The sequence below is a fragment of the Tympanuchus pallidicinctus genome, unplaced genomic scaffold (genome assembly GCF_026119805.1).
Source record: "Tympanuchus pallidicinctus isolate F22 unplaced genomic scaffold, pur_lepc_1.0 scaffold26, whole genome shotgun sequence".
NCBI classification, from domain to species: domain Eukaryota; kingdom Metazoa; phylum Chordata; class Aves; order Galliformes; family Phasianidae; genus Tympanuchus; species Tympanuchus pallidicinctus.
In genome coordinates, this window is record NW_026294743.1 from 3951486 (window position 1) to 3979248 (window position 27763).

Sequence of the window (27763 nt, forward strand, 5' to 3'; positions counted from 1 at the left end):
AGGCAAGCTCATAATGTTTAACTTGATACTGATAAGCAATTTACAAAAACTGAATAATATTGAATATTATTGTTTGTCCCATCATAAATACAGCTGGACAGTATCTCAAGCTTCCTCAAAACTAAAAATAAGAAAAATCTCTTTGTGTCTTTGATTCCATACCACAGTTGTTACCAGACATTATTTTGCCTGTTAGTGTGACATCAGTGAAATCACATTAAATGCATGTCATTGTTTTAAGGAACTATTTAAAACATAGAACCAGATTACTTCAGCCAAACTATGTAATGAACACTTTCTTCCTTGCTGTGCCAAATGATTTGAAGATGACTTCTGTAGTACTTCTGCCAGTGTTTAATCCTAATATTGATGTGCTTATGAATTTACTTATTAGTTAGTTTACAGGTTGCCTGGAAGGTGCTCCTCAAAGTGGTGAAGATTGACTTTTGGGAGTAACTCAACAATAAGGGCGTAACAAGCAGTGTATTTGTTGCCTTAATGAGGTTGAGACTTAGTTTCTGGTAAGCGTACAGTTGAGTGACTTGGTCATTTATCAAATGAAGATGGGGAATTGGAGGTGCCTGGAGGAGAGAACTGCTTATAGTGGAGAGTGGTTGATATGATATGGTTATGAACCAGGAAATAAGTTGTTAACGTAGGAGCTGAAGGCTAAATATTCAGCATTTCAGAGCAGCAAATGACAGGTGACTTTGCGTTCAGTCTTTTCATATGGACACCATAAAATATAATTATCATGATCATAGTCTTCTGAATACAGACTATGAAATTTATGCTCCTCCGTTTTGGTTAGAAGTTGGATTTAAATTTTTGGTAATTGCTGAAGAAACTGTAGTATTACAATAATCACAGAATCACAGAATTGTAGGGGTTGGAAGGGACCTCCAGAGATTATCGAGTCCAACCCCCCTGCCAAAGCAGGTTCCCTACAGCAGGTAGCACAGGTAGGCATCCAATAATGAGTGAGCGTGTCAGAGGTAAAAATAATGATGATGATGATGATGAACAAATGGAGTGTGTTTTATCATTGAACAGCAGAACCAAGCACTGGCATTACTTTCTGTTGAGAATATCAGAGTTCTCTTCATACAAAAGATAAAAACAGGCAAGGAAAAATCTTCAAATAAATACTCTGATTTTGGACTTTGAAGTCCTAGGTAAAACAGCTGTCTGGGTATAGCTGAAAACAGTAGTGAAATGGATATGAGAGAGCCAATGAACATGTAAGACAAGTAGACCTCAGCTTATTTTTGTTTCAAAAAAAAAAAAAAAAAAAAAGAAAAGAAAATTGTCAGACACGGCAGACATAAGAAAAGAGCAGGGGATGAACTTCTGGGGACCCAGACTTCAAAATAATGAATTTCAGATAAAAAATAACAACTACTGCCAGTTGCTTTAATAGGGATAATTCTATACTATAATAATAAAAGAAGAGCTTTTCTCCGAAACTCCATTCAGTCAGCTCTGAATTGATTTTTGCAGAGAAGTTCCCACTGTGGATGTCCTTAGAACATCCTCAAAAAATTTCACTGAAAGCTTAGTAAGTTGGACATATTTTTTCTTCAGTGGACTTACTAGGAAATAAAAACAGCTTACATCCAGGGGAAAAAATGTTAAATTCCTTTATTTTTTACTTCAAATTTGCTATCATTTGTATGTATGCAGTTTTGAAAACATCACACATTAAAGATATTGTATTATTCTTTGTTTTTTTTTATTCTGAGCAAATAGGACTAGAAGTGAAGTTCTTTTTAGTCCAGTGTTATTGACAATCTAATTTATCTGAGGTATGTTTCTTGAACAGTCATTGTTCCCAGCTTGTTTATTTTGGTCATGGTATTATTTGCATTCCTTCTGTATAACATTCACAAAACTCTGTATAAATTCTGTAAAATTTTTCTCTTCGTATTCTTCACATTCTTTGCATTTTTTTGATGTTGTGGAATTCAACTGAAAAAGAAAATGCAATAGTAGAACAAGATATTTTGTCTATATGTTCTGATAGAGAACTAACCCTTTGAATTCTGTTTTTGTCCATAGTTACAACACAGTCAATTGATACAGAAAGCACTGCTGGAGTCTTCTAAGGTATTCATGTTTTGTTCCTGGCTTGATTTTTGAATAGGATCACCTTTCAAGGATACAGTGCTTCTGAGAGAGGTTTAAGTCACCAATCCCTTTGAAAATCAGGACACTTCTTTATTTGCCAGTAAACATACTCAAGTTTAGATACTGAAGTTACAAACTATTATTTATATATACACATTCAAACATTTATGTCTGCATGTCACAAGTATTTTCTTTGATGTGAGTCCTGGGAGTGTTTTTCTACAATCACCAAATACTGCTCTATCCTTTTTCTGTGTGTAATTTTCTCAGTATTATGTGCATGGGTTACTGGTTGATTACCCTTTGCTTTCATATATATACCATCTTGCCTCTTCCAAATCTATGAGAAACTGAATTTCTGATTTGGAAGAAACTATTATCATTTCCATTTTATCCACAGACTTTTGGTTTTACTTACCTGGTTAGTTTCAAATCTCGCATTTCCATTTTTCCAGATGTTGAATACATCCTGTGTTCTGCTACATTTTCTGATTTTACATTCATGAAGAATCACTTTCATCTCTAAAAAAAAGCATCTCATTACGGGTTCCTGGCATTCTTTCTGGAAAAAAATAAATAAAAGGAAGTTGTAGCTGTTTTAAGATTAAAATGGGATAAGTGAATGTGGGATATCATTTACCAGAAAGTGATGATTTTTATTTACTTAGTATCTGTTATTAGTATTCAAATACTTTTAAATATCTGCAAAAATTAACTAAGAGCTAATATATGACACACAGGCCAGCCAATTTCCTGCAACAAAGTGAAGCACTATGTCTTGACGAAGAACTCAGGAAAATAATAATTAGGATAGGAATATGGGAAAGAATTAACACTAATGGAATTAAATTAATATTCTTAGTAGTTCTAGCACTTATATTGAGAGATCATTATTCAGAATAATGGAGAGTGGAGGAGAAAAAAGAAGTGGATATATGCCCTTATTTTACAAATAACAAAAAAAAAACCAAACAAACAAAAAAAAACCCAATGGCACAAAAGTACCATTTTTTTCCACCTAGTCAATAAAACCAAAAAACAAGCTCCAAGTTGTCTGATTTTCACATCAAGCCTTTCCACTTTAAGAAAGTCTTCCTGACATTACCAGCTAAGAAATTGGCCTTTATAATGTATTAACTTCAGTAGCTCGTTTCAGTCACGGGAATGGGTGTGTGAGTATGGACGTATATGTTCTGCAGCTTTTTTTCCTACTGTGTACAGGGCTAACTCCACAGATACATCAGGGTCTGCTTTCTCTGGCTTTTTAGGTCCAGTGAATGCATCAGTGTTACTATATTCTGCATGCACACTGAGATTATTTTGCACAGATACAGTAAGTCCGCTATTTCTAGGAAATCTCATTAAGTCTGTGTACAGGAATCATGTATTGTGTGCATTTGGCACAGTCACTGTGTTTATGCTGTCAGGAGGAGGCTGTCTCAGGAGCAGGCTACTGCCAACTTCGCTACAACAGTGAACCCAGCTCATGTTGCACCAGGGCCATGCTAAAAGTAACGGCTACGAGGAGGTTATTGGTTGCATTCATGTTCTTAGAGGATTGCATAGAATAAAGACTGAATTCCACAGTAGATTATGAAAAAGTCTCTTCAGGAATGAGTTTATGGAACCCACAACTTAGTTAACAATTATATTAAAAATGAATTTATTTCTTGTAGGATAAATCATAATCTCCATCAATTACAAGGCTAAATCCTTGATATTACATATTATTTGTTTCTAGGCTGTAAAAGCAGGAAACTGCACTGGCAGATGTTCACAGTTCCTTTCCATATTGCACTTCTCAAGTAAGTAACTTCTTTTCTTATTATAGAATTCTAGTGCATGGTGTTAAATAATAATCTTAGGAGGTATTTTCTCTGTCACTCCTTCAGTTTCTCCAATTACAAATGAGTAGCAACATTATTTTTCAGTGTTGGCTTTGATAAGATCATTTTAGACCATCCCTATTAGTTGAATAATTTGAATAGCAGCTACTTCAGTAAAATTATTTAATACCAGCTTACATAATTTATCATAAGTAATTTAATTTGCAGAATTCTGCCTTCCAAGGCGAATGATTTGGTTTCTGAAACTTTTCTCAAATGAGTGCAAGTCTACCTTTGGAAAAAATTGCTAGTGTAGAGATTAAGTTAACGTGTTAGACCAGTTTGAGTCCAATTTCAATTATACTTACATCTTCATCTGTGTTTGCAGTATATAAACTGACATCAATGTCCTAAAAGGAAACAGGAGTTGTAATTACGAACAATAACAAACAGGCTTAGAAGTAAGCACTAGAGCCATGGATTCATGTTCAACATGGCAATTAATCCAGATACTGGAACACAGTGAGACAGAGATCTGAAAGTGACCTAGGTGACCTAGTAACCTGCAGAATGGGCTGACTCCCATGCCCTCTGCCCCTTTCTTTTTGCTTTATACAATTAAAGAAATTCTGGAAGAAAAAAAAAAAAAAGAGCTTCATCTCCAGTTCCCTTTAGCTTTCTATTCCCTAAATGACTACACAAACAATATTCTATTTCATACTCCTTGTCACTGACTCTCTTAACTGAGTACTGTGCTAAACAGCTAAACTTGTAGTTATGTCTGCTCCTATGATCTTATGAAATAGTGACTTCTTTTGAACTTACTTCAGATGTCTTGATCTGCTCCAAATCTTTCAGAACTTCTGACCACTTACAGTGATTTGCTTCTGTGTTTGGTACATAAGCACTAGAAGAAAAACAGTGACTACTAGGCTAAATAGTAGGTATACACATTGTTTATGCTGAGAAAAGACTTACCAATCATTCAATCAGATAATAAAAGTATGTATACATATGTTAATGTGTGGAGCAAGTACATTTGACAACTTGTAAAATCACAGAGCCACACTGTTTAAACAGACAAGGGTATTTTGTTTGTGTGTGTGTGTGTGTTAAGCTAATTTTGTAAGACATAATGCAAGAGTCAATTATTTCTTGTAAGTTACTTACAATTCTTTCCATGTATCCCAAAAAATAACAAATTTCTGTATCTCTTACACTGAATAATTTTTCCTTCCTTACTCTGAAATTTTTGTCTTTAGCCCTGTAGAAATATTGTATGTCATTTTACATCTAATATTTTTTGTGTACAGAAAAGACTCCTCCTGCCCTGAATAAAATTCTGCATGGAGCGAACCATTAGAGGATAGAAAGTAGGTTTGTTTCTCCTCTGGAAGATTATTGCACTGTGAACCGTGATTTTAGTGTGTCCCCACTTTGACCCTTCATTTGGATCCCTTTCAGTATTTCTGTATTTCTGTAAGGCAATGAAAGGAAGACAACAAATTGATTTGGGAAGTTGATATAAAACAAGCAGCTGTTCACCATTTAAGCTTTAAACAAAGGCTGAAAGATCACAAGATTTTTGGGAAAGAAAAATGAAAGAGGTATTATAACAAGAACCAGAGGACACTTAGCCCTGATTTTTCCTTCCCGGAAGACAGAGCTGAAAAGTTAGACCTTAGTAAAGAGATTTGACAAGGAGAGAATAAGTAGGGGATGCTGGCACTAGAATCGGGGTCGGTTTTTTAAGACAGGAAAGTGGAGTGAGAATGGAAGGAAATACCTAATATATATATAAACCAGCATACATATTTAAACATGTGCATGTTGTTTTTTTTTACTGCAAAGGAATATGGAAGTCTTCAAATGCAACAGTTCAAACAACTTGAGGATTATCATGGAGATAAAGACTGAGAGACATGAACTGGATGGAGCCTGAGGAAAAAAAAAGAATAAAGCAAGGGACCATAGCCTAAAGAGAACTCTAGGACTGCTTAACAAGGCAGGAAAGGAAGCAATTGGAAGCCATTACAAATAACAGCTGTAATAGTAAAAACTAGATAATTTGTATTTACTGTCTCATTAATATTTACTTTGTAGTTACCATAGGAAGAAGATGGTTAGTCCAGTCTTATTCTTTAAAAGGCAAAAGAAGTGGCTGTTCAAAAGTAGATACAGTTGGTACTGGAGACAAATACTTTTCACGTGTATTTTCTGAAAGATACAACCAAGAAGATAGTGTGTCATAATTTTATTTCACATAGTTTTTAGTTCTGACTGAAATAATCAATTTGACAAGATATCCAATCAAGGCAAGACTACCTGTTGTGTGTTTAAAGACCAACAGATCTGTAACTTGTAGGCAGTTTATGAAACAGTAGAAAGTCAAATGATGCAAAATTGCAAACTCATCCTGTTTTCCTGTCTGCTCACACTGCAGGCTACTTTAATGTAAGGACATTATTAAAGATCTTTTATTCCATTTTCTATCCTGCAAATTTTTCCCCTGCCACCCTGTTTCCTGTTTGCCACCCAAATCTTACAAATTACCTACATTTGTAACATGATCTGCAACATCATGACTGTGTATATGTGAGGTGTTAGATACACGTAAGTCCAGTGTTGTTACATCTATTGGTATTTAAACTTTTAGATGCAGTAGATATTTGTAGGGTTATACCTACTGTATGTACATCTAATACTGGGGAGTGAGTGATTGAAGCATTTAAGAATTCTTTCATTGGAGTTTGGCAACTGGAAATGAGAAGGTGTGAGCTGTACATCAACTGTTTTATTTTATTTCCCACAGCCTGGGAATTTTTGTTCCAGAATCGCAAAACCTTTAATTTGAGCTCATATACTTCTTCTTCACAGAGATAGGTTAATTATCTGCAACCGTGATTTCGATTCAGTGTTTAATTTCTTATCAAACTATGTTTCTTTCATTGTGGTTTATATCCACATGAATTTACAAGTAGATGTTTAAAAATTGATCAGAGAGCATAATAGAAAAAAAGCTAGTGAATATGTTAGAGTGGAAGGCCTATTCATACTTTTTGTCAGGCTTGCTGCTAACTTGCTGCAAGCCAGTTAACTGTGATTAAAGCATCTACTGGCCAGGCTGGGAGAGCAATACTTGCATGTGCCTCAGAGGAGCTCTGAAGACTACTTGTAACAAGTATTTGTTACTGCTTTAAGCAGAAAATACTCTAAATTGTCTTGCTTCCAAAACCAAAAGATTTTGCTGAGATAATATAGTAACCACACCATCACCTAAATTTCCACGCTCAATAACACAAAGCGATGCCAGATTCTTGTATTACTTTTGTGTCCAAAATCTGTTATGTAAGAAATATGTAATTGAAAGGTAAATTCAATTTCATACCTAATGAAAGTATGGCCAAATCAGTAATATCTTATCCATCTTCTGAATTATTTCCAGTACCTTTAACCAAAGCATGTCTAAAAAACAAAGCTGAATCTGTTACTATTTCCATAACCAATGGAAATGAAAAAATAACTGTTCATACCAAAACATTAATAACTAATGCAATAAATACACTTTTAAACAGGGTTCATAAAGAAATACGTACAACCAAGCAGTTGTCAACACTAGAGTAATTTTATTACAATATAACAGGCTGCAAGCTTACCACACTGTTTAATCTGATGTTTGTCACGTTTTCTGTAAAAATAACAAAATAACAAAACAAAGCAACTCTTCTATTGTTTTTTTGAATTCTATTTATTTTGACTTGATTTGGCAGTTCATAACATTTTCTTTTATTTTTTTTTTTAACTTTCTAAATGTGTTAATTTAAATGAAAATCAGAAATAACCTTATGGAAGATTTCTGTATACATGCTAAGAAATTTAAATCTTATTTTTTTGTCTTCAGCTAAAAAAAAAAAATTCTTGTTTAAAAACACATTTTATCAAAATTAGTCAAAATGTATTATAAACATTTTGCAGTGTGTAAACATTCTGTTCATTTTACAAGCTAGTTTTGGTCAAACTAAGTATGGAAGCTGTTAATGAAAATGTCAGACAAAAATTATATTGGATCTTGAAGTGTTTTTCAGCTTCTGATTCATAATTAATATGTTGGGGCCTTACGAGCTGATTTGAAGGGGAGGTCTAGGCCAAATGTGTTATCAAATTTCTATCATAGGAAAAGTGTTCAAGGAAAATAATCCCTTACGCTACCTAGCGAGTAATGAGCCAGGGTTGACATAAGTTGCACATTTGTTTCATTTTTTTAAATAATGTTTTTAGCTCTATGTGATGGCAATGGAACACTGTGTTCTTAATGATTAATGTAGTTGTCTTGATCTTTGCTTTTCTTCAATACAGTAGGCAACCATCATGTAGTAAGGAAATAATTGTTCCTTATTTTGAAAAATAAACTTGGTTTTTAGGTGAGAGACCTTTTACTAATTGTGAAATTTAGGGAAATTCATTTGTTTATAGAGCAAGAGGTTCTTAAGGTCCATTAGATCACTTAATACATTGTTTCTACAATTAGGGCAGTTTTCTACCTCAATGCCTTCAATATTTAATGCGAACTATTATAATTCAGCAGCATAAGAGTGCTATCTCACTTGCTTACTTTGACAAACTACTCTTCTGCTTTGAACACACAGTTGTTATTTAAAACTTTTCTTGTTTCTTCTGTTTAATCATTAATTAACTTTATTATGCCCCTGATACTTGCCCTTGTTTCATGCGCAATTGAACTTTGGACTTTGAAAAGAAAGCAAAACTGTTCACATTCAAATACTTTTTTTTTTTTTCCCCCTGTAGGTTGTAACCTGATAACCTGCAACAGCAGAGTTAAAGTGAATATTTTTTATTTATTTTTTTATGTCAGATGCAATTGAGAGTTACGATGAACAGAAATAATCTGTTTTGAAAAAATAAATTAATTTTTTAATCAGCAAGTTGCAACGAACAACTTATGCTTGAGTAAAATATAAGCTGCAGTAGAACTATTGTCTCTTTAAAAAAAAAGAAATTTAAGCAGATGACAGAAGTGAACAAAACAGAATCAGCTGCTGATTTTACCATTTTGGCTGTCACCAAAAAAAAAAAAAAAAAAAAAAAAAAAAAGCTGGTTAAAAGAAAATATTCAAAGTTCTATGCAATATTAAAATTGCATGCAAAGAAAATTACTGAAAGCTAGAATTATGTGTCTTTGCTTATGTACCATGTATCTGAATTCCTTTATTAAGTGTTGCTTGTAAATTTCTCAGTGAATCCTTGAAATGTGATAATTATAATTAGAAAAATTTAGTTGCTCTGTATGCTAGTATTATCTACAGAGGTTCACCATTCCTAATTGTTTGTGTTCATAGTTTATTACTATAAAAATTTTAATCATTCAATTGAAAAAATGTGCAAGACATTTTCTTGCACTGCTGAAGTAAGATTGTCCTGCTAAGTCAAACATCCTCTACCATATTAATATCAGGCTTCTGGGACCTGAACATTTTCACTCTCATCCAGGTCTCTGTAAAGAAAAGAGTCCCACTGGTTGCAATTTTATGGTGACCTGAAGAAAGAGTTGCTCTCAGAGGCACACTCCCCTTCAGAATCTGAGCACAGAAGCATTATCACTGTAGTGCAAGATAATGCTGTCCTTTCTCCTTGCCCACTTTCCTCCAAAATGAATTTTTTCTATATTGGCCCTGTGGGATTTTCCAGGTGATCTTAACATTCAGTGATCTGCAGTGGATGTGCCCAGGTGTTTTTCAGGAGGAAAGCTCAAGATGGAAAAATACAAGTACCTGCTCATGCTGTGATTTTATCTTCTTGAGAGTGAGTACATTTTGTCAATTACCTTTGGCAACTATAATTGAATACAGGTTCTTATTGCCTAATACCAGCACAAAAAAATACTGACATTTGCTTTTATCATATTCATACAACTATGGAACTCACAACGGTGCTTTTGTGGAAGAACTGAGTATTTTTATTCTTAATTAGAGAATTTAGATCTGAACATACAAGTTCTTTATTTGAATGTTTAATTTCAGTACTGATCCTCAGTCTCCAACAGCTCTCTCCTTCACAGGGATCTCTTAGATAGATAAATATTTTGACAGCAGTCTTCTCTCACAATCCACACAGCCTAGCTATTGTACCATCTGGGATGAATTTAAGTGTTTTCGTAGTTAGTTGAATGTTGTAAATTTGTGACCAAAATAATGCTGATAATACACCAAATATTTTAGCCATTGCTAACAGTTTTTTACACAGTTAGGGTCTTCTCTGTTTCTCACTCTCCCACCCCGCCAGCAAATAAACTAGGGGTTTTAAGAGTCTGGGAGGGGACATAGCTGGGACAGCAGTCCCAAAGGCATACTCAATGCCATATAATATCACATGTTATAAAATTTCAGGTGAAAGCACAGGGAGGAAGAGAGGGTGAATTTTTCTAAGAGCAGCCATTGCTTGGAAACTGGCTGGATATTGATCCACTGGTAGGAGATGGCAAGTAATTACTTCTGCATCGCTTGCGTTTTGGTTTTCTGTTATTCTTCACTTTTATTTATTAGGCTGTTTTTATCTCAGTGAGTTTTCCTCACTTCTGTCTTTTTCTGTTTTCTCCTCTGTACATCCGACTGTGGGAACGGTGAACAAGAAAATGTGTGGGAGCTTAGCTTCCACCACTTATGCATTGATATGTTCTTGGTTTGCTGGAATACTTGTTGATTTGCTTTTGATAGTCATTCAGTAAGATTTCCTTCTCCTGTATGCCAGAAGAAACAAGAAAGTAAAGCTTGCAATGCCTTATTGAAAACATTGCCAAAAGGTCACAGAATCATTATTATTCCAGTCAATATCTTAAACATTAGAATTTGAAATGAAAGAAGTTAAATCTTTCCTTTGACCTTTCCTTTGCAAAACATGTTTGAAGCCTGGGGCTTGTATCATTTATGAAGATGGATCCTATGCTTAGCTGTTGGCCTAAGAAGAAGTTATTCCTTGGTGCAGAGAATGATTTTATACCTCTTGAAGAATCTTGCAGAAACAGCAGCTGTGAAACCCAAAAGAAGTACAGCAGTCTTTTAGGGCAAGATATTTCTAGTTGAATATTACTATTTAGATCAAGAGCTTTCCTTTCAAATCTACTTTCACTAATTTCTCAGTGTAACTTAGAAGCTGCAGAAACCAGTGAAAATGTTTTTCCGAACATACTCTCCTGCATAAGTAAGCACCTGAACCACAAGAGATTGTAAAAGACATGAACAAAACAACACAAATAAGAGAAGGATCAGCAGATCTAGTCACAGCTGAAGTCTGTATAGCAAAATAGGTACTGATCTATATATGCTTCTAGGCAGTCCCTGTAAATATTTCTGTTATATATTCATGCCTTGGCAATGAATATTCAACAGAAAGCTAAAATAGAATTGAAATTTTTGTGCATTAGGGGGTAGGCTTTTAAAATCAAAAACAGTGTCAAGGAAAGGAACTTTGAAAATAAAAGTGTAAGGTCTGTCGTAGTGATGGAGAGAAGATGAAAACCCTGAGTTTGTAAAAGAGTTACCACAGGAGCAGTTGCTAGACATTATGTCAGACTTAGCATAGTACTTAGCTCAGAGACAATGAATTATATCACACACTAATGAAGATCTGCCATATACCTAGATGGATTAAACATAACAGTCGCAGTATCAAAAGCATGAAATGCGGCAGTATTTTGAGACATTTTTAAATCACAGAAAAAAAAAAGTTGTAACCTACGACATCTTTATCAGTAATGTTGACGACCGAATCAATTGCACCCTCGTTAAGTTTGCTGTTGCTATCAAGCTGAGTGGTGCAGTTGACACAGTGGAAGGAAGGGATGCCATTTAGAGGGACCTCAACAGGCTTGAAAGATGAGCCTGGGTGAATCTAATGAGGTTCAACACAGAAAAGTGCAAGGTTTTGCACTTGGGCCAGAGGTCCAAGCACATTGGATTTAGGAAAAGCAAAGCTGGCTCTGGATTTGCAGACAGGGCCTCTAGACCTACTGTCTCCAACTACAGCCAGTTGTGAATTCCAAGAGAGGAGTGTACTGATGTTTGCCCGATGGGCTCTTCTATCTCCAACGAAGTATACAGATTTAAGTATCAGATTTAAGGCTAGTACTTTCATCTTTATAACTGCTCTAGCACTTCTTCACTGTTGTTTATCAGTATAGACAAATATTTTCTTTGTAATGGATTTTTAGAATTTTAATTAGCAGTTCATTATCCTTAAATATTTTTTAATTGATGTTTCAAATATAGACTGGCAATATTAAGTTGTGAACATAATAGAATATTTTAAGTAGTTTAAAAATACAAAATGTTACTTTAATTAAGCTTCTTCATATTGTAATTTTCTGAAGAGTACTGCTTTATATAAGCATATATAATCTAAGGGAACTTATCTTTTTTTTAAGGTCAGCTTGAGCTTTCTGAAAGTCATAATGTCACTACTTTGCGTAAACATTCGTATTATTTTCAGCCATTTTAGTGCAACAAATGCTGATATTTACTCTACCCAAAAAAGTCAGTTTTCTTTCTTTGTGGTTTCACATTTTCGCTTCAGTTCACAAAGTGCTTTTCATCATTTGAAATAGCTACTTCAAAGCTGAAGAACCTATCAGGAAAGGAGAAAACAAAGTTTCTTCGCTCTCAGTAAGCAGTGAGTAAAAAATGGAATAATTGTACATACCTGGGAAAACGTGCCATGTTTATTTTGGACACTGAGACAAGTACCTACAGAATTCTTCATGGCCCAGAGAGAAGTCACACCCCATAGACCTGAATCTTAGTTAAGAGGTGATAATATCTATACCCTACTGAATTCAGTGAGACTGAGGTCTTTATCCTACTCAAATATGTAGGCTGATTTTTCTAAATGTTCATTCATGTCTTTCTGAAAATCTGAGCGATACTGCGCAAAAAGAACAGTGCACTACTTTGAGAGTGCTACTTTTTTCTTCTGTCTCAGAATTATTTTAGATCCTCATTTAATTCATGCAAGACATGATTCAAATACTCTTAAAGTGTATTACTTATGTTCTCATTTCTTCATAACAGATACTGACAAAAGTTTTAAGCAAAATAAAAAAAACAATCAGCAAACAAAAAAATCATTCATAATCTTCGAGGATAACAGTTAAGATACTGAGTGTATAACTTGCAAAACCACTTAAGAAATACATGTTTTTAGTATGTTTAATATAAAGATTTCTTTGATTTGAAAATTTATTTTAGTGATTATGTGGCCTTTTCTTAAGGAAGTAACTGATATATATAAACAGAAATAAAAATCAAGGACCCTGATTTAAATAAAAGTTTTTTTTGTAACTTGATATTTAAGTTGGGATAAAATGGGTGACATCAATCAGAGTCAGGATGTCTCAGGGCCAGAGGCAAGCAAATTCTCTTAAAACTGCTAGAATACTTTATTCCATCCCAGGATCATTCTTCAGTCAGGGGCCTTTAGGTCCCCAACACAAGAACCTAAAAAGAACAGAGGATAGCTACCTGTCCTCCATCTTGTTGTGTCATGTTAGTACTGAAAACTCGCTTTTACTATGAGTAGTGCAGAACTTGAGTTGACCTTCTCAATCTTTATTCATTAGTCAACATTCAGTGCAGAATCTCACTCAGTTTCTTGGTGAAGATTGTCGTATATGCACAGTGCATAAATTTGCATTACTGTTGAGTCATTTGTTTTTAACTGGATGAAATCTACTAGAAAACCACTTTTTCCTTACTGTGACCTATTTGTCTTGTAATCACACACAGTTTAAAATGAGAGCTGAAATATTCATTTGCTATTTAAATTATGCAAAATAATCTACAGGCTTCCATAAAATCTCATGAATCTGAGAGATGTTTTCAGTTACACAAAAGCAGATGAGTGAGGCTTTTTGTCCTCTAACAAAAAAAAAAAAAAGAAAAGAGGGGGAAAAGGGAAGAAAGAAGGAGCTGTTTTAAAAGTACAGTGCTGTAGAACATTGGAAAAGTTCCACAAATATTCCCTTGCAGAAAAAGTTGTATAGGTACTTGAAGAATTTACGTTTACTTATCAGTAAATGTACATGCTTTAGACCTTTCTTTTGTGTCATTGCATGTTCACGATACACCCAGGCACTGTTAGATAACACCAGCAGAGATAACAATTGTTAGTAGCATAGAGTTTTTTGAGCATAATACACAAGTCACATGTTTCCTGAATACAGAATAATAGAAGAAAAGGGGTAAGAAAATGAGTAAAACTGTCTGGTGCTTATATCCTCAGGACTTCCATCTGCTGTAGATTGCTTTTTCAAAGCTGAAGTTAAATTTGAATGTTAGAAAGGATAGCTACGCTTTGTTTTCTGGTCAGCTAAACAGATAATCAGAACCAAGCTCCATCTTTGTCAGCTCCAGCGTGTACATCATTCTTCCCCAACATGTATGTATACACTGTGTTTCTGCTGAGAGAAATAAGCCTGACCCCTTCATAAAACAACGCTGTTAGGCCAGAGTCTTCCTCTCTGTCTGCCTCATCATTCAAGAGTACTTCACTCTGAATGCTTCACCACGTCTTGAAAAATTTCACACTGAAAAATGATGAGGTGGTTCTGAGATAAAGTTTTCAGTGAAATTTCTCCCCAGGTAAGGGAGATATCTTGCCTGCATGTTCTTCAGATTTTACTATAAAAATTGAACGAAGGAGTACACCATGAAAAACTTCTGTTTCAACTTCTGCAGAAAATGAACATTGGAGTGATTCAGTAAAATGTTGAAGTTATCCAAGTATATCTATAGATGTTATAAAGCTATAAGATCTATTGAGCTGTATTCTATCTTGTTTTGGGTCTGGGTAAATTTTCTAATTTGATAGAGATATACTGCATACCGTGAAGCTCAGCAAGGTATTAATGGCTTTGAAGGTTTTGTGGTGGAAAAAAACAACATTCCTTGTAACCATTTCTGATGTGATATGTCAGATGTAGATTTTTCTAGTTTTCCTACCTGCTTTTCCTTGTCTTCCTTGGGTCTGGAAGAGCTAAACATGAGTGAGAAAAGCCAGGTATGTGAGTTCAAAATGAATGGAAAAAAAATCAGCAGGAAGCTTCAGCTGTTTTTCCAAAGCTGTGCTTGTTTGTTTCACTTGCAGTGAATCTCCTGACTTCACCAAATGCAGCAGTGCCAATGTGTAGTGAGCCCTGCCTGCAAGTACTGAGGCCACAAGTTTTAGTAAGTCTATGCTACTTGTAAGGACAGCAGTTTGCTCTGCTGTCCTTGATATACGTATGGAAAGACAAGAAGAGTGAAAAGAGGTGGGGTTGCCAGTGATTCATCATCTTGTGGCCTGAGTGAAGCAATATGCACAGCTGCTGTCTGCATGTATCATTAATTTTAGTCTGGAAAGCTTTTATAGGCTGTAGTTTTAACTGAAGTAGTCTTGAAGAGAATCATCTATTTCTGCAGTTGTTCCAGCGGATGTTTCAGCATGCTCTTATGTTTCTAAGTACTGTCTTCTGACAATGTCCTACGCATGTCTCTTTTTTTTCATACTGGCTCCTTTCTTCTTTTTATGGGTGGTGAACTGAGCAAATAAGAAAAGGAGTATTAATCTTTCTATATAAATTTGTCAGTTCTGAAATTGGAAATGCTCCTTCAGTGGAAGAGATTTTATTACCCTCGCTCAGGAACTGTGAAACCGAAAATAACAGCATTACATCAATTTCTATTTGACATCTGTGATAAAAGTTGTATTTTCATCTCGTTTGGAATGTTTGTTCCATGATTTTTCCCTTTGTTCCTTTCATGATCTGGAGGGCTTGTAGATTGAGCACATCTTTGTTCACCTTTGCTGAAAAACATGATTCAGGTTTTGGCTATTGAGTTGGAGATCCTGGAGTAAAGGTAAAACAAGGCAAGACTGCTGTCTACCCTAACAGTAAAGGAAAGCTGTAACTTAGAGGTGTTTCTCCAACAGGAAGCTTGTTCAGAAATGAAGTGGAACAGCACTCTCCTGGACCTCTCTAGGTTTTGTTGGAGGCTTGTCACATAGCACATCCAGCCTGTTATAGCCTAGTTAAGTCACTTCCCAAGAGGATATAATTACAAGCATGTGGTAAGTCATAGAAATGCTCACTGATGTTGCAGCCTAATTTCCATGCTCATTCTAATACCTTTTTTTTTTGAACTTTGGCATATTTTATTTCATATTTATTTGTCTTATAACTCTGAGGGGAAACAAGGGAGTGAATATCCCTGGAGCTCTTCTGAAGGCTTACCAACCTTGGTAGTCTTGTAGTAGAGTAGAGGAAATAGCTAAATAATTACAGTGATATAACAAAATGCTACTTATGAAATGTTTTTAAACTATGAGCACGAATTAGCTAAATAAAAAAGCATTACAGTTGTTTTCCAGTTCAAGACCTAAAGTTGATTGTGTTAACAAAAGTTGGTGCTTTGTATACTGAGGATGGAGAGTGAAAGTGGAGGTAGTGGTGGAAACTGAAAAGTCTGCTTTCTCAATGGTGTTGACATTCACTTCATGGAACTGTTTATCCTGAACAGCAGAAGTCAAGAGTTGCATGCTCTGAGTTCTTCAGTAGGTAAATAGACTCAACTGAATAAGGAACACATATTGCAACATATGTCACAGAAAAGAATGGAAAAAAATAATGAGATCAGGGCTGTATATTTAGTTTCCGTGAGTTAATTGATTTTATGTAACGAATTAGCTATGTTGTATCTTTCACCAGTCCCATAAACTGATTATCTGCTCTAATCCTCTCCATCCCTGTTGAGCTCAAGTGGTGGGGGTTGATTTCCAAATTTTTCCCCATAATCATGAGGGCTATATTCTTTCTGTTTCTGCTAGGGACTAAGTCTGTGATGTAATCACTCTGAGACTTGGAATAAAGTCATATGAATCTACTGGGTAATCGAAGATGAACACCGTTTTTATGCTGACTTGACTTCTGCAAACTTCTTTGACTTCTGGAAAAGGCGAGGTGTATTTTAAGGGCAGTTACACATTTAGAATGGAAGAGTTTCATCTAGATGCTTTTGAAGAGGTAAACAGCAAAATAATTGAAAATCTTTGTAAAAGGAATCACCCTGTCCTAAGCAGCAACTTCACTGCTATAATTAGCAAGAAGACCATTCCAACAATTCCCCACAACCTGCATATTTGGGCAGATTGGCTTTACGTAGGGATGTGTTTATCTGCATTTTAGCACAGTGTTAGGAATGGTGGGGTCAGATAGGGCTATGCCTGTTGACTGCCTCAGATACCTGCTCCAGCCTGTGCACAACTGAGTGCCCACAGCTGAAGCACTCCTTTTTTTGTTATTTTTTTTCATGGCAACCTCCAGTGTGTAGAGAATGCTGGTATATTTGGGCCTCCTAGCAGTCCAGCTCCCAGATGAGGCTGACAGAGTTGGCAGGGCATGGCCAGGTGAGTGTGTACACAGGTATCCAAACCTCTCTGTAGAGAGTTGTGTGCAAACCTTGGGAATACTGAGTTCCATCTGGAACCTTGTGGATTATTAGGAGGCCACCAGATCACGCTGCTTATTAGAAATGCAACTGCCACTGAATCATCCAGAAAGTGTTTTGAGAAAGTCTGAAGAGTGCTCAAAAATCTGAACACTTGCAATTATCCTCCTATACTGAACACACTTGGGTGTCAGGAGTTACAGCCTCACAAGTTGCAGGAGGTCAGCTAGAATTTAACTGTGGGGAAATTAAAAAAAAAAAAAAAAAAAACAAGAAAAGAAAAAAAGAAAAAAAAAAGGGGGGATCTGTAAAAATCCAGAGCAAAGGTTGGAAAAAGTAGAAAACAGTGTGAAAAGAAGATAACAGAAAATAATAGAGTGCTAGCAATCTTATCTAAAATACTGGAAATATTTCCAAGCTTGAAATTCGCTGCATTAACAGTTTTTCTTGTTAAGCTACATGAGAAACACTAAGAGCTTTGCAGACACTTCTAAAGTGTCAGATTGCTTAAATGACACTTACCTGACTCTCCAGCCTTCTCCATGCTCCAGCAGAGTTTTGTGTTGGCTGTGCCATGCCCAGTGTCTTGGTCACTGCAAACATCACTCAGTACAGAAGAACAGAAGCTGGATCAGGCCAGTACATTGTAGTACCTAGAAATGGAAAAAATACATATATTTAATGCTGCAATAAACCTCGAAGTGGCTCTCAGGTGATCTGTCAAGAGCATTCCAACCAACCAGCTGAATTTTTAAAGGGATTTTCATAGAAACACCAGATAAGTCTTTTCAAAAGGATTACTTTTATCTAGAGACCAGATACCCATCTTAGACTGTATCTCTGAACACTGCAACGTAAGAGAGGAGAGTTAGTCTGGAACAGAGGTATTGTCATCAAATAATTTTTTTATGACTTCTGATGAAAATTAGAACAGAAGTTGTAGCTAAGTTAGCTAATAGGAAAGTCATTAACATCAGCATAATTCTGTGGTTTGCAAAGGGCTAGAAGAGTTCCCCTAATTACATCAACAGAGCATGACACGTGTTTTTAATAGCTGCTTTTTATGTGTCAGCCCAGCTATGCAATTTTACTTATGTTCTCCTCTACTTTACAAGGTAAATTAGAAAAGAATAAATGAGGCAAACCACACAGAATCAAGGTCAGGGCAGCAGCAATTCAGTGTGCCACTTCTTTTAAACAGTGTTTTCATAGAAGGTGTTATGGCAGCTAAACAGCTCATTCTCCTTTTTATTATCTCTTTATAGATGAAATGATAAAAAACTTAGTAGCACATTTTCCTTCTCCTCTATTACGTTTTTTCTACATTCATTTTGAAGACTTGCAGGTGCTGGGGTTGGAGAAACAAGAAATTTCTTTTGTTAGAGCAGTGAATTTTGTATTCACAGCAAGACTTTGAAGACACACAGCAGAAAAATATGAACACACTTTGGTAGTGCAATTTATCTGAATATTAATATTTGTATTTTTTATAAAAGCAGTGCAACATAATTTGCTAGAAAATAGATCTCCAAAGCTACTAATTTATTTACTGTTTTTCATATTGTACAGGTGGCCTGTGAAGTTACAATGTCTGGTTTTAATTTGTCTCATAAATGGACTTGGTTTCTTAGGTTTAGGCCTGATTTAAGCTTCTCCAGGCTGGGAATTTATGGAACAGGCTGATGAGAAAGGCTCTTAAACTGCACTTGTTTAAACAGAGCAGTTGAGAGTCCACCTGAAGTACCTGTGTAGTTATGCGTGCCACCTTGTGAAAAAAGTGGGAGTAATTGTCAGTTCACGTAAACACAGGACAGTGGCCTTGCTAGCATTAAGGAGATAAGGTGGGACATCACATCACCTTGTGCTGCAATTGCTCGATACAGGCTTGCAAGGAAAGATGAGCAGAGAAGACTAGAGGGTGCGTAGATGTAGTGCAAGAAACTGTGGTGTACAGGGATTGTGAGGTCTGATGAAAGGAGGAATCAACATGAAGACATGACAGTGAGGGTCTGCTGAAGGATGCTTGATCATGGAAATGAATGAAGCTGTCTTTAAACAAATGGAAAATGTCTCCCTTTTGCAGACTGGATTAAAGCTACCCAGCACCTGATGGAAAGTCAAGACGAATGGCTCAGAAAATCCATTATGTTTCTGAAGTGATGCTCCACGTGATACAGGCTGCATCTGAAGTACTAGGTACGGTTTTAGCCCCACCATACAAGAGAGATGCAAAACTGGAAAGTCTGGTCCTAAATTGTTTGGAGACTGAACACACAGGCTATGGGACTTTGGTTTGTGCAACATGGATAAGAGAAGGCAAAGAAGATCCTTTTTTGGTTCTTTTTTCCACCGTATGGTTATAGAGAAGAGAGAGATAAACTGTTACCGGGGATGTACAGTAAAAGAACTGGAGAAAACACTGGATATGAGGGAAAAAAAATCACAGTGAGGGCAGTTATACAACCAAGGAGGCTTCTTGGAGAAACTGTGGAAGCTCCATCCTTAGAAATGTTCAAAAATTAGCCAAACCTGGGGCAATCTACACTAGTGTTGTCCCTGCTTTAGTTGAGAAATTGAGAGAGCTGATCTTTAGATACCTCTTCCAATATAAATTCTTCAATGAAATTAGGTGTTGGATTAAAAAACAATGTGGTAGAGGGGGGGAGCAAAGATATGAAATCATGCACAGATATGTGATTGGATAAACATTTTTTTCTTAGGAAATTAAATTAAACTCTGATAATTTCAAATGTGTAGACTGGGGAAACAGTCCAATTTCTATTTATGTGGGTGCTATTACCTACAGTTTTGTTAAGGCCTTCTGTAGCTATGTTTCTAACAATAAAACTGTTTTGGTCACTTTCAGCTTAAGATGAAATTGTTAGATCTGAAATTTCCTGTACTGAAAGTCTTATCAAACATAATTCAGTCATTTCCAAAAACAAATGAGCAAATAGAAGAACTAGAGAAAATGTTTATAACCATTTAATTAAAACCTCTTTTTAGTAATGTATTCAATTTGGCAGCCTAAAAAATCTGCGCAAAGTTTACAAAGTCAGAAGTGGATAGTTCATGTAATTACAGAAGAGATTTCTTGGCAATGATTTTTTGGTCTCCAGCAGTCTCTTCATAATGAACATACTCCATCTCAGATCTTCAGAAGCAAGCAGAACTCAAGGTATCAAAAAAGGCTTCCAGCAGGAACGATGTGGTGAAAGCCCAGGGAACAGAAATCAGTGATGCTGTTTGCAATACAAGAGAGGAATTTGAGTAATGTGGCTGAATGAAGGGCATACATAAGAGAGAGTGGAGGTGAAAGGAAGAAGGAAACCTCTGTTGTAAGAGATGTGGGAGGATTTTATGATCACTGAAGTATTTTCTTCTCCAGAAATAGAAACTGAACCCTACTCTCCTTACCTTCCTGTCAATTCATAACTTGAAAAAATTACCGAATTTTTAATAATAGTATGGTGTAATAATTTCCTTTTTCTCACACAGGATTCCTGACCAGAATGGATTATGTATGCTGAATAGGCCAATCTTGTGAAAGAGACTGTATCAATGTCTTCATCTGAAAAAAAGGAAGGATGCAAAAGGAAGAGGAAGATAACAGAAAGAAAAGTGTAAGTTCAGTGACAAGAGCAGTTGAGTTTAGCAGCTCTGAGAAACAGTCTCAACCTTGACTTCATCTTACCACCTCCATGTGACTTGAGCAAGTGACTTAACCCAGGTTTTTTTGCATGTCTGCCTTTTGGATAACTTGCCTCATGCTCCCCAAGCATACGTTTCTAGTCCCTACAGTCAGCTCAGATGGAGGTTTCTCCAGTGCAGGTAGTTACAGTTTGGAGAAATAAGTGCTCTCTACAGATCTTAATTCAAAAAATAATTGAGTTATCTCAGCAGCAACAGAACACACTGGGAGCTATATACGGGCATAGACAATCCTCAGGAATGCTCAACAGTCTCTTAAAAAAAATTCATCTCGAAGTATCACATACCAGACCCCAAATGATTAAATTCTTCAGATCTTTTTTCATTTATAAAATAAAATTCCCATTTCATTATCCTTCAGGGCTTTTGAGAAAATGAACTAATTCATGTTCAAGAAGCAATTTGATACTGTACTGCTGAGTGCTATAAATGGAAGGCAAAAAAATAAAAGATAAAATTAATTATTCTACATTTACAACACATTGCAAGGAATGTGCAGCAGATCAGATATGGGGATGTGCAAAAGAAGATTATCTAATTTTTCTATTGTATTTATATATATATATATATATATATATATATATATAAGAGTACAATGTCATTTCTTGTGCCCATGTAACTAATTACTGTACTATAAAATACAGTGGATACTTAGGCTGTAGACTTCTTTACAATTAAATGAAAATGATGTAAAATTAAATAAAATTAACACTAGAAAGCTGTAAGCAGTCAGGCAACATGTAAAGACCAATCCATTTGGCTTTTGCCATCACCATTGTCTGGTGTTGGCAATCGCAACATCGAGTCAACTTGTGGAATCCTCAACCTCTCTTGAAAAGCGGGACCAGTGCAACCCCCAGTGGACCCTCAATGCCACCTTCTTTTTCATCCCCTCTGCTGTATATTGGTAATCTGTGCTGCACATAGCAGTCCTAAGTACAGCTAATGTTAACTGTTGTATCAGAATTTATTCTGCTCTAGAAATGTGAAACACTATTTGATCCAATGACCCTTCCAAGAGTCAGCATAAATTAAAACTCTACCTAGCAACTTGAGCCTTACCAAACTACACTAAGCAAGGAAACAAACCATACTTTCTGTTTTCCACTGCAGGCTACAGTATATAAGCCTGCAGATTACTGTTACTCCCATTCCCACATCCTTAAAAGCATGTTACATACACCCAGTTTAAACTGGTATGCAGGTGCCTGTTGTTTTAAAATACTTTCAGAAGATCTAATGTAACATTCAAGCTGGGAATACATCATTCATAGAATCACTTAATCATCTGAGTTAGAAAAGACCTCCAAGATCAAGTCCAATCATGACCTTAACCTATTAAGTCCCATCACTAAACCTTGTGTATTAGTGCCATTAGTCCACACTTACTTCCTGGGATGGGAGACTCCACCATTCACTGGGAAGCCCATTTCAATGCTTGTGCACCTTCTCTGTAAAGAAATTCTTAACGTCCAATCTAAATATCTAAACAAGCACAACTTGTGACCATTTCCTTGTGTGCTCTCACTCATCACCTGAGAAAAGAGACTGGTGCCCTCCTTGATGCAGCTGTGGAGACCAATGAGATCTCCTCTCAGTCTCTTCTCTAGACAAACAACCTCAGTTTCCTCAGCCATTCCTTGTAAGTTTTGTTTTCTAGTCCCTTCACCAGCTTTTTGCTCTTCTTTGCGCACTCTCAAGGAATTCAACGTCCTTCTTGCAGTGAGGGGACCAAAAATGAATGTAGTGTAAGGTCTCAGTTGTTGCATGTGCAAGGGAAAAATTATTTTCCCAATCCTGCTAGCCACTATATTTCTGATGCAGGTCAGGTGTCATTGGCTTTATTGGCCACCTGGGCACGCTGCTTGCTCACATGTCATTTAACTAAAAAAACAGATAGAAAACATCCATAGCCTTTGCCTTACCTACTAAGCAAGTAATCTTGTCATAGGAGATAAGTTCAATCAGGCATGACCTGACTTTCAAAGACTGGCTACTTCTGATAACATGGCTGTCCTGCGTGTGCCATGTGAGGGATGCAGATACCTATTTCTCTTGCAAGGAGTCTGACGGCAGTAACCAGCTGCAGCTTTCAGGATGTCAAGAGCATAGATTTCCATGTTCCTGCAATTCCTTCCCCTGATCCTGTTCTTAGCACTGTCATATTTTGTATCTGCACATATGGTTCTTATGGGAGACAAGAATCTGACATTACAAATAACCTCAAGTCGTTGCCTTGGCATAGACAACAAACTTCTCCACACCATCTTGAGCTGTTTTTTCAACTGTAGGGAAGAAAATTACTGAGCACTTCACGCTCACATGCTCACAGCTTTCTGACAGGTATTACAGCCAGAGAAAGGTGCAGGAATTGACATTTTGGCTAGCTATTCACCATACAGTAATCTTTCTACTCAAAAACAATTTGCATCCAATAAACCTGTTTCATTTGAATTTTTATTCCCGAAATGACCTTTTTTTTAATTTAAAGAGGTGCTCTAAAGATGCGACAAATTCTAGTCATGGCTGTATTGGTCTAGCAACTTTGATATAAGATTTTTATCTGTCATAGAGTCTAACCTTATAGTCTAAAGGTATTTTCTTAAAGCAGGCTTTCTAGAACAGTTCCACAGGGGGGCCGGGGGAATAATCAGAGGTGTTTTTTTTTAAAGAGTTTCTGAGCATTAGTGGCAGAGTTAATTGTTGAACTATTAAACTATAGGTTGCAATTCATAGCGGCTATAGTTACAACAGTTTCTGAGTGATCACCCTTTGCTACCATTAAAGACCTATCTCATCTATTATGGCATGAAATACTGTAAGATGGTTTGTTACCTGCTGATAATAACCTACCAGCTAGGACAACAGTTTAATTATATACTAAACCTCCTGCTGGCAAATAAATGACTTCCAAATACTTCTGCTCTTCCCTTGTTTTTTCACACACACACACAAAAAAAAAAGAAAAAAAAAAAAAGAGAAGAATCATTTTCTTGAATAACTAGCCTTATCTACCCATGAATCCTGATGGAGCTAAAGAATGTGAAGAAGTCCCAGCCCAAACCTCTCAGAAAGAATTGCAAAATTCTTAAAGGTGCTGCTGGCCATGTGACATCTCTGCTTACACCGAGATAGTACAGACAGCTTAGATGACAATTACATCTTTTTGCAATGTTTCTTCCTTCAGATTCATTCTGAGCATGAGATCATAGCACCAGCTTTTGTAACAGCACTGGCTGAAGAAGAGCAGAAGGTACTTTACTGCTCAGAAATCTTTGAAATCAACAACTTAGTTGTTGAATCAACAACTAAGGTTCATTGTTCAGCAAGTAAACAGTGAAAAAATAAGTTTGTTCCGGGATCAATTGCATAGAATTGGAGGCCCCTTTTTCTATGAAAAGATAATCTGTGCATTTAGGTACTGGGGATTTGCTATATAATTTCATCTCTTTGGACTCCTGCTTAAAAGGCACCTTTGAGCAAATATTCCCATGATCTGTTAGAAGTTCTTTCTACTCGAGTTTGGTTCTTGCAGAGAGAAGGGCATCAACTAGTTTCAAAATGTCAGCATTTATTCCCGGAGTCATCTGCTGTCCTAGCAAAATCTGTAGAATAGAAACTGGAAAGCTGGGCTGTGTGAAAATAAAAAATGAAGATTTGGAAACTCCTTATAGAAAAATAAGTTACATATAAATAAGTGCTTCATATACATTTCTCAGACTGATAAATAGCAGATAACAAGTAACAAATGATAGGGACTTGTCCTCTTCATTTCTGAGCAATTTTCAAGCTTCAGAAACTCAGGGAAAGGCACCTCTGCAATTTTAAAGTCAGGCTAGTGAGTGACAAACACAAAAGGCAGCTTGCCATCCCAACTAGTGACGTTTTTGCCTGCTACCTCAGTTGTATACAGCTCACTACAACTTCACATTGAGAGCCAAAAAGTATTTATAGACTTGTAGTAACAGCCTGGACTTCCATTTTCAAGCAGTGTGTTTTACCGTGTCATGATGGCCTGTGCTGAAAAGATCATCTCTAGTAATGATTCATCTATGACAGTGATACTGAACAATTTTGTTAATGCGTGGTATCTTTATAGGTAATAACGTCATAAAATAGCCAGATTTGCCTCATCAGGAGTAGGAGACTCAGAATTCAGCATCTCCAAAAAAAAATAATTCTGGTTTGTCCTAAAAGATCTCATAGGTAAAATATTGTTTTTATTAAGACAGCAACCAAAAAATGGTTACCATGTACTAAAATACACTATCTGGGGATTCTGTGGCAAACTAAGACATGCAACTGCTTAGAGCTAGTGTTAGAGTAAAAGCAATTGCTCTGCACCCTTTTTGCCTTCATCTGTGAAGTCCCTGCAAATTTTGCCCTCTGAAAAGAAAGTAAATAAATGACACATTCGAAAAGCAGAAGTATTTTAGCATGTACACACAGTGAATGGATATGATTGAGTTGTTTTTGTTATGCCTAAAACACTACACATTGACTCTAGAAAACTGTCAGCATATTTTGAGAATTCTTAGTGCATTATATGATGTAATTTAAATAATCTTCGAAAATACTATCCTTCATTACGGGTTTGAAGGCGTACAGAAAAACATGATCACAAGGGTGTTTACTGCCCCTGAGTTTAGCTTTTTTAGCTGGTGGTGTTGTAGTGATGAATGAGAGGATACAGCAACAAGACCATATCATGTAGAAAAATAATACAGATTAAAAATGTACTTATGTACAGACTAACAATTTTATTCCATCAGTTGAGGTTGGGCTGCTGTCCTTTATTGGTTCCTGAAAGCTCTGTCCTGTTTCTTGAAAGTGATACCCTGTGCTAGCTTCTCCCTGCAGAAATGATCTATTTTACATCATTTTTGACAGAATACAGGAGAACAGTTCCTACATATTTCTGCACCTTCATGAGTTGTCTGCATAAAGCTGAACTCTGAGCATAGAGAAAAGTATCTGTGAGAACTGTCAGCTCCTGACAGTAGAAAGTTTGTATAAAATATATTACTGGCCACAGCCTGGAAGATGTTCATGCAAAGGCACGTAACAGCAAGCTGAAGAGAGATGGGATGTTTAATTCTTCTTAAAAAATCTAGCATATTATTCCTATTACCCAATAACTCCACATCAGCCTTTATCTCTGTTCTCTGCAATCCTTTTCAGTTTTCAAAGTCTGAGATGCCTTAGAATTGAATTGCCAATAGTATTTGTTTCCCCAGGGAATTCAAGCAAATTTAAAGGCAGTAGGATAGATAATGTTGGTGACCTTTATTGTTTGAATCTGCAAAGCTAAAATAATGATGACAGGCTATAAAGTTGCTTATATTCTTGGAGTTCAGAACAGTCCAATAGGCTCCAAAGGAAGGAATTCTATACTTTCATTTGTTTATACTACGTCGATCTATGTTTATATATATCATTCCAAGAGAAAATAACAGAGTGGTATCTTTCCATTTGTCTGTCTCATTTCAAATAAATTAGTATCTGGAATAATAATAATAAATTCGTATGTGGAAATGAACACATTTATAATGGGCAAAGGAACTTCTGTGCTGTTGTCTATCTGGAAAGTACAGCAAAACATAATGAAATAATGATAATCAGGAATTTCTCCTGCAATATCACACTGTTTTAAAGGAAAGCAGCACATATATACCTGCTGAATAAAGAGGAAATCATTAATGCTGTGTACATACTCAGTTGGGAGAATTTCTGGCTTTTACAGATGTTATTTTGCAAGTCTTAAAAATACAGTCCTTCACAAGTTCCTCCCCTATGTGTCCTTTTTCTCCTTTCTTTGGATTTCATTATTCAGAAAGTGTTATTTGGACAGCAAATTCATGAATTCAATTGTTTAGTTGGCTTGCTAACCAGATAATACTTTCCTAGTACACTGTTATCAGCTACTCTATCTCCGTAACACCATTTTCAGTAGGATTCCACTTGACTGCAGCTTTCAGTTCTGTCCATACATTTAATGTTCTTTCAAGAGCATGCCTGAGGTTGGTAAATAATTTTTCTCCCAATCTTTTATTTCTCTCCTTGTTATGTTCACTGGTCTCACAGAGGTGTCTTTTTTTTTTTCCCTCCTTATCTTTGCTTTGTGAGTTTGTTAATAAATGATAAATTTTCACTGACTAGCACCAATTTTCCATACTTTCTAATGCCTCTCCTACAGGAGAAATGTGAAAGAGGCACCAGGTTGGTGGTTATATATACTTGAAGTACGTCTCTTTCATTTATAAGCCTTAAAAGGCAACTAAAAAAAATAATAATAATTGAAGCTAAGCCGTATGAATTCCCTCATCCTTTTAATACAAGAAAGACATTTTGAAGAAGCAAAAGTATGTTGAAGTTTGTAAAATACTTACAAGCCTCGGAAATCTATGTAGCAAGTTGATACGGAAACAAGGATTAAGTTTGCACTGGTGACAGCACTCAGTGCTCCACCCCCTGCTCCATTCTGTTTTACTTTCAGTTACATAATAATTTAGGACTGTGTTTATGCATAATACAAAGTGGAAATTATTCTCACCACAGGGAGCAGATTTCACAACTCGATTTGTGAGCAATACTCAAACTGGGGGA

At 36.0% G+C, this 27763-nt stretch overlaps 1 protein-coding gene and 2 long non-coding RNA genes across 4 annotated transcripts in view; 2 read left to right on the forward strand and 1 right to left on the reverse strand.

Moving 5' to 3' along the window:
- Positions 1–1623: 1623 nt before the first annotated feature.
- IL15 (interleukin 15) lies at positions 1624–27661 on the reverse strand. Its single transcript, XM_052690083.1, has 7 exons — positions 27547–27661; positions 17969–18099; positions 6061–6170; positions 4779–4860; positions 4322–4363; positions 2546–2689; positions 1624–1968 (listed from the first exon to the last, which is right to left on the reverse strand). Exons 2-7 carry the CDS (start codon positions 18047–18049, stop codon positions 1858–1860), a joined length of 570 nt encoding a protein of 189 aa, XP_052546043.1. The 5' UTR covers positions 18050–18099; positions 27547–27661; the 3' UTR covers positions 1624–1857.
- LOC128084219 (uncharacterized) lies at positions 2018–6809 on the forward strand. Of its 2 annotated transcripts, none has more exons than XR_008208392.1 (3): positions 2018–2106; positions 3869–3932; positions 6766–6809. It is a non-coding gene; the product is annotated as an uncharacterized LOC128084219 (long non-coding RNA). The 2 variants fall into 2 exon arrangements; XR_008208391.1 differs by lacking the exon at positions 6766–6809 and adding an exon at positions 5805–5913.
- The window catches only part of LOC128084214 (uncharacterized), a 54871-nt gene continuing 46588 nt past the window's right edge, over positions 19481–27763 (forward strand). Inside the window, exons 1-2 of the long non-coding RNA XR_008208386.1 lie at positions 19481–19642; positions 20945–21069. This is a non-coding gene — a long non-coding RNA (uncharacterized LOC128084214). The remainder of the gene's footprint in view (positions 19643–20944; positions 21070–27763) is intronic.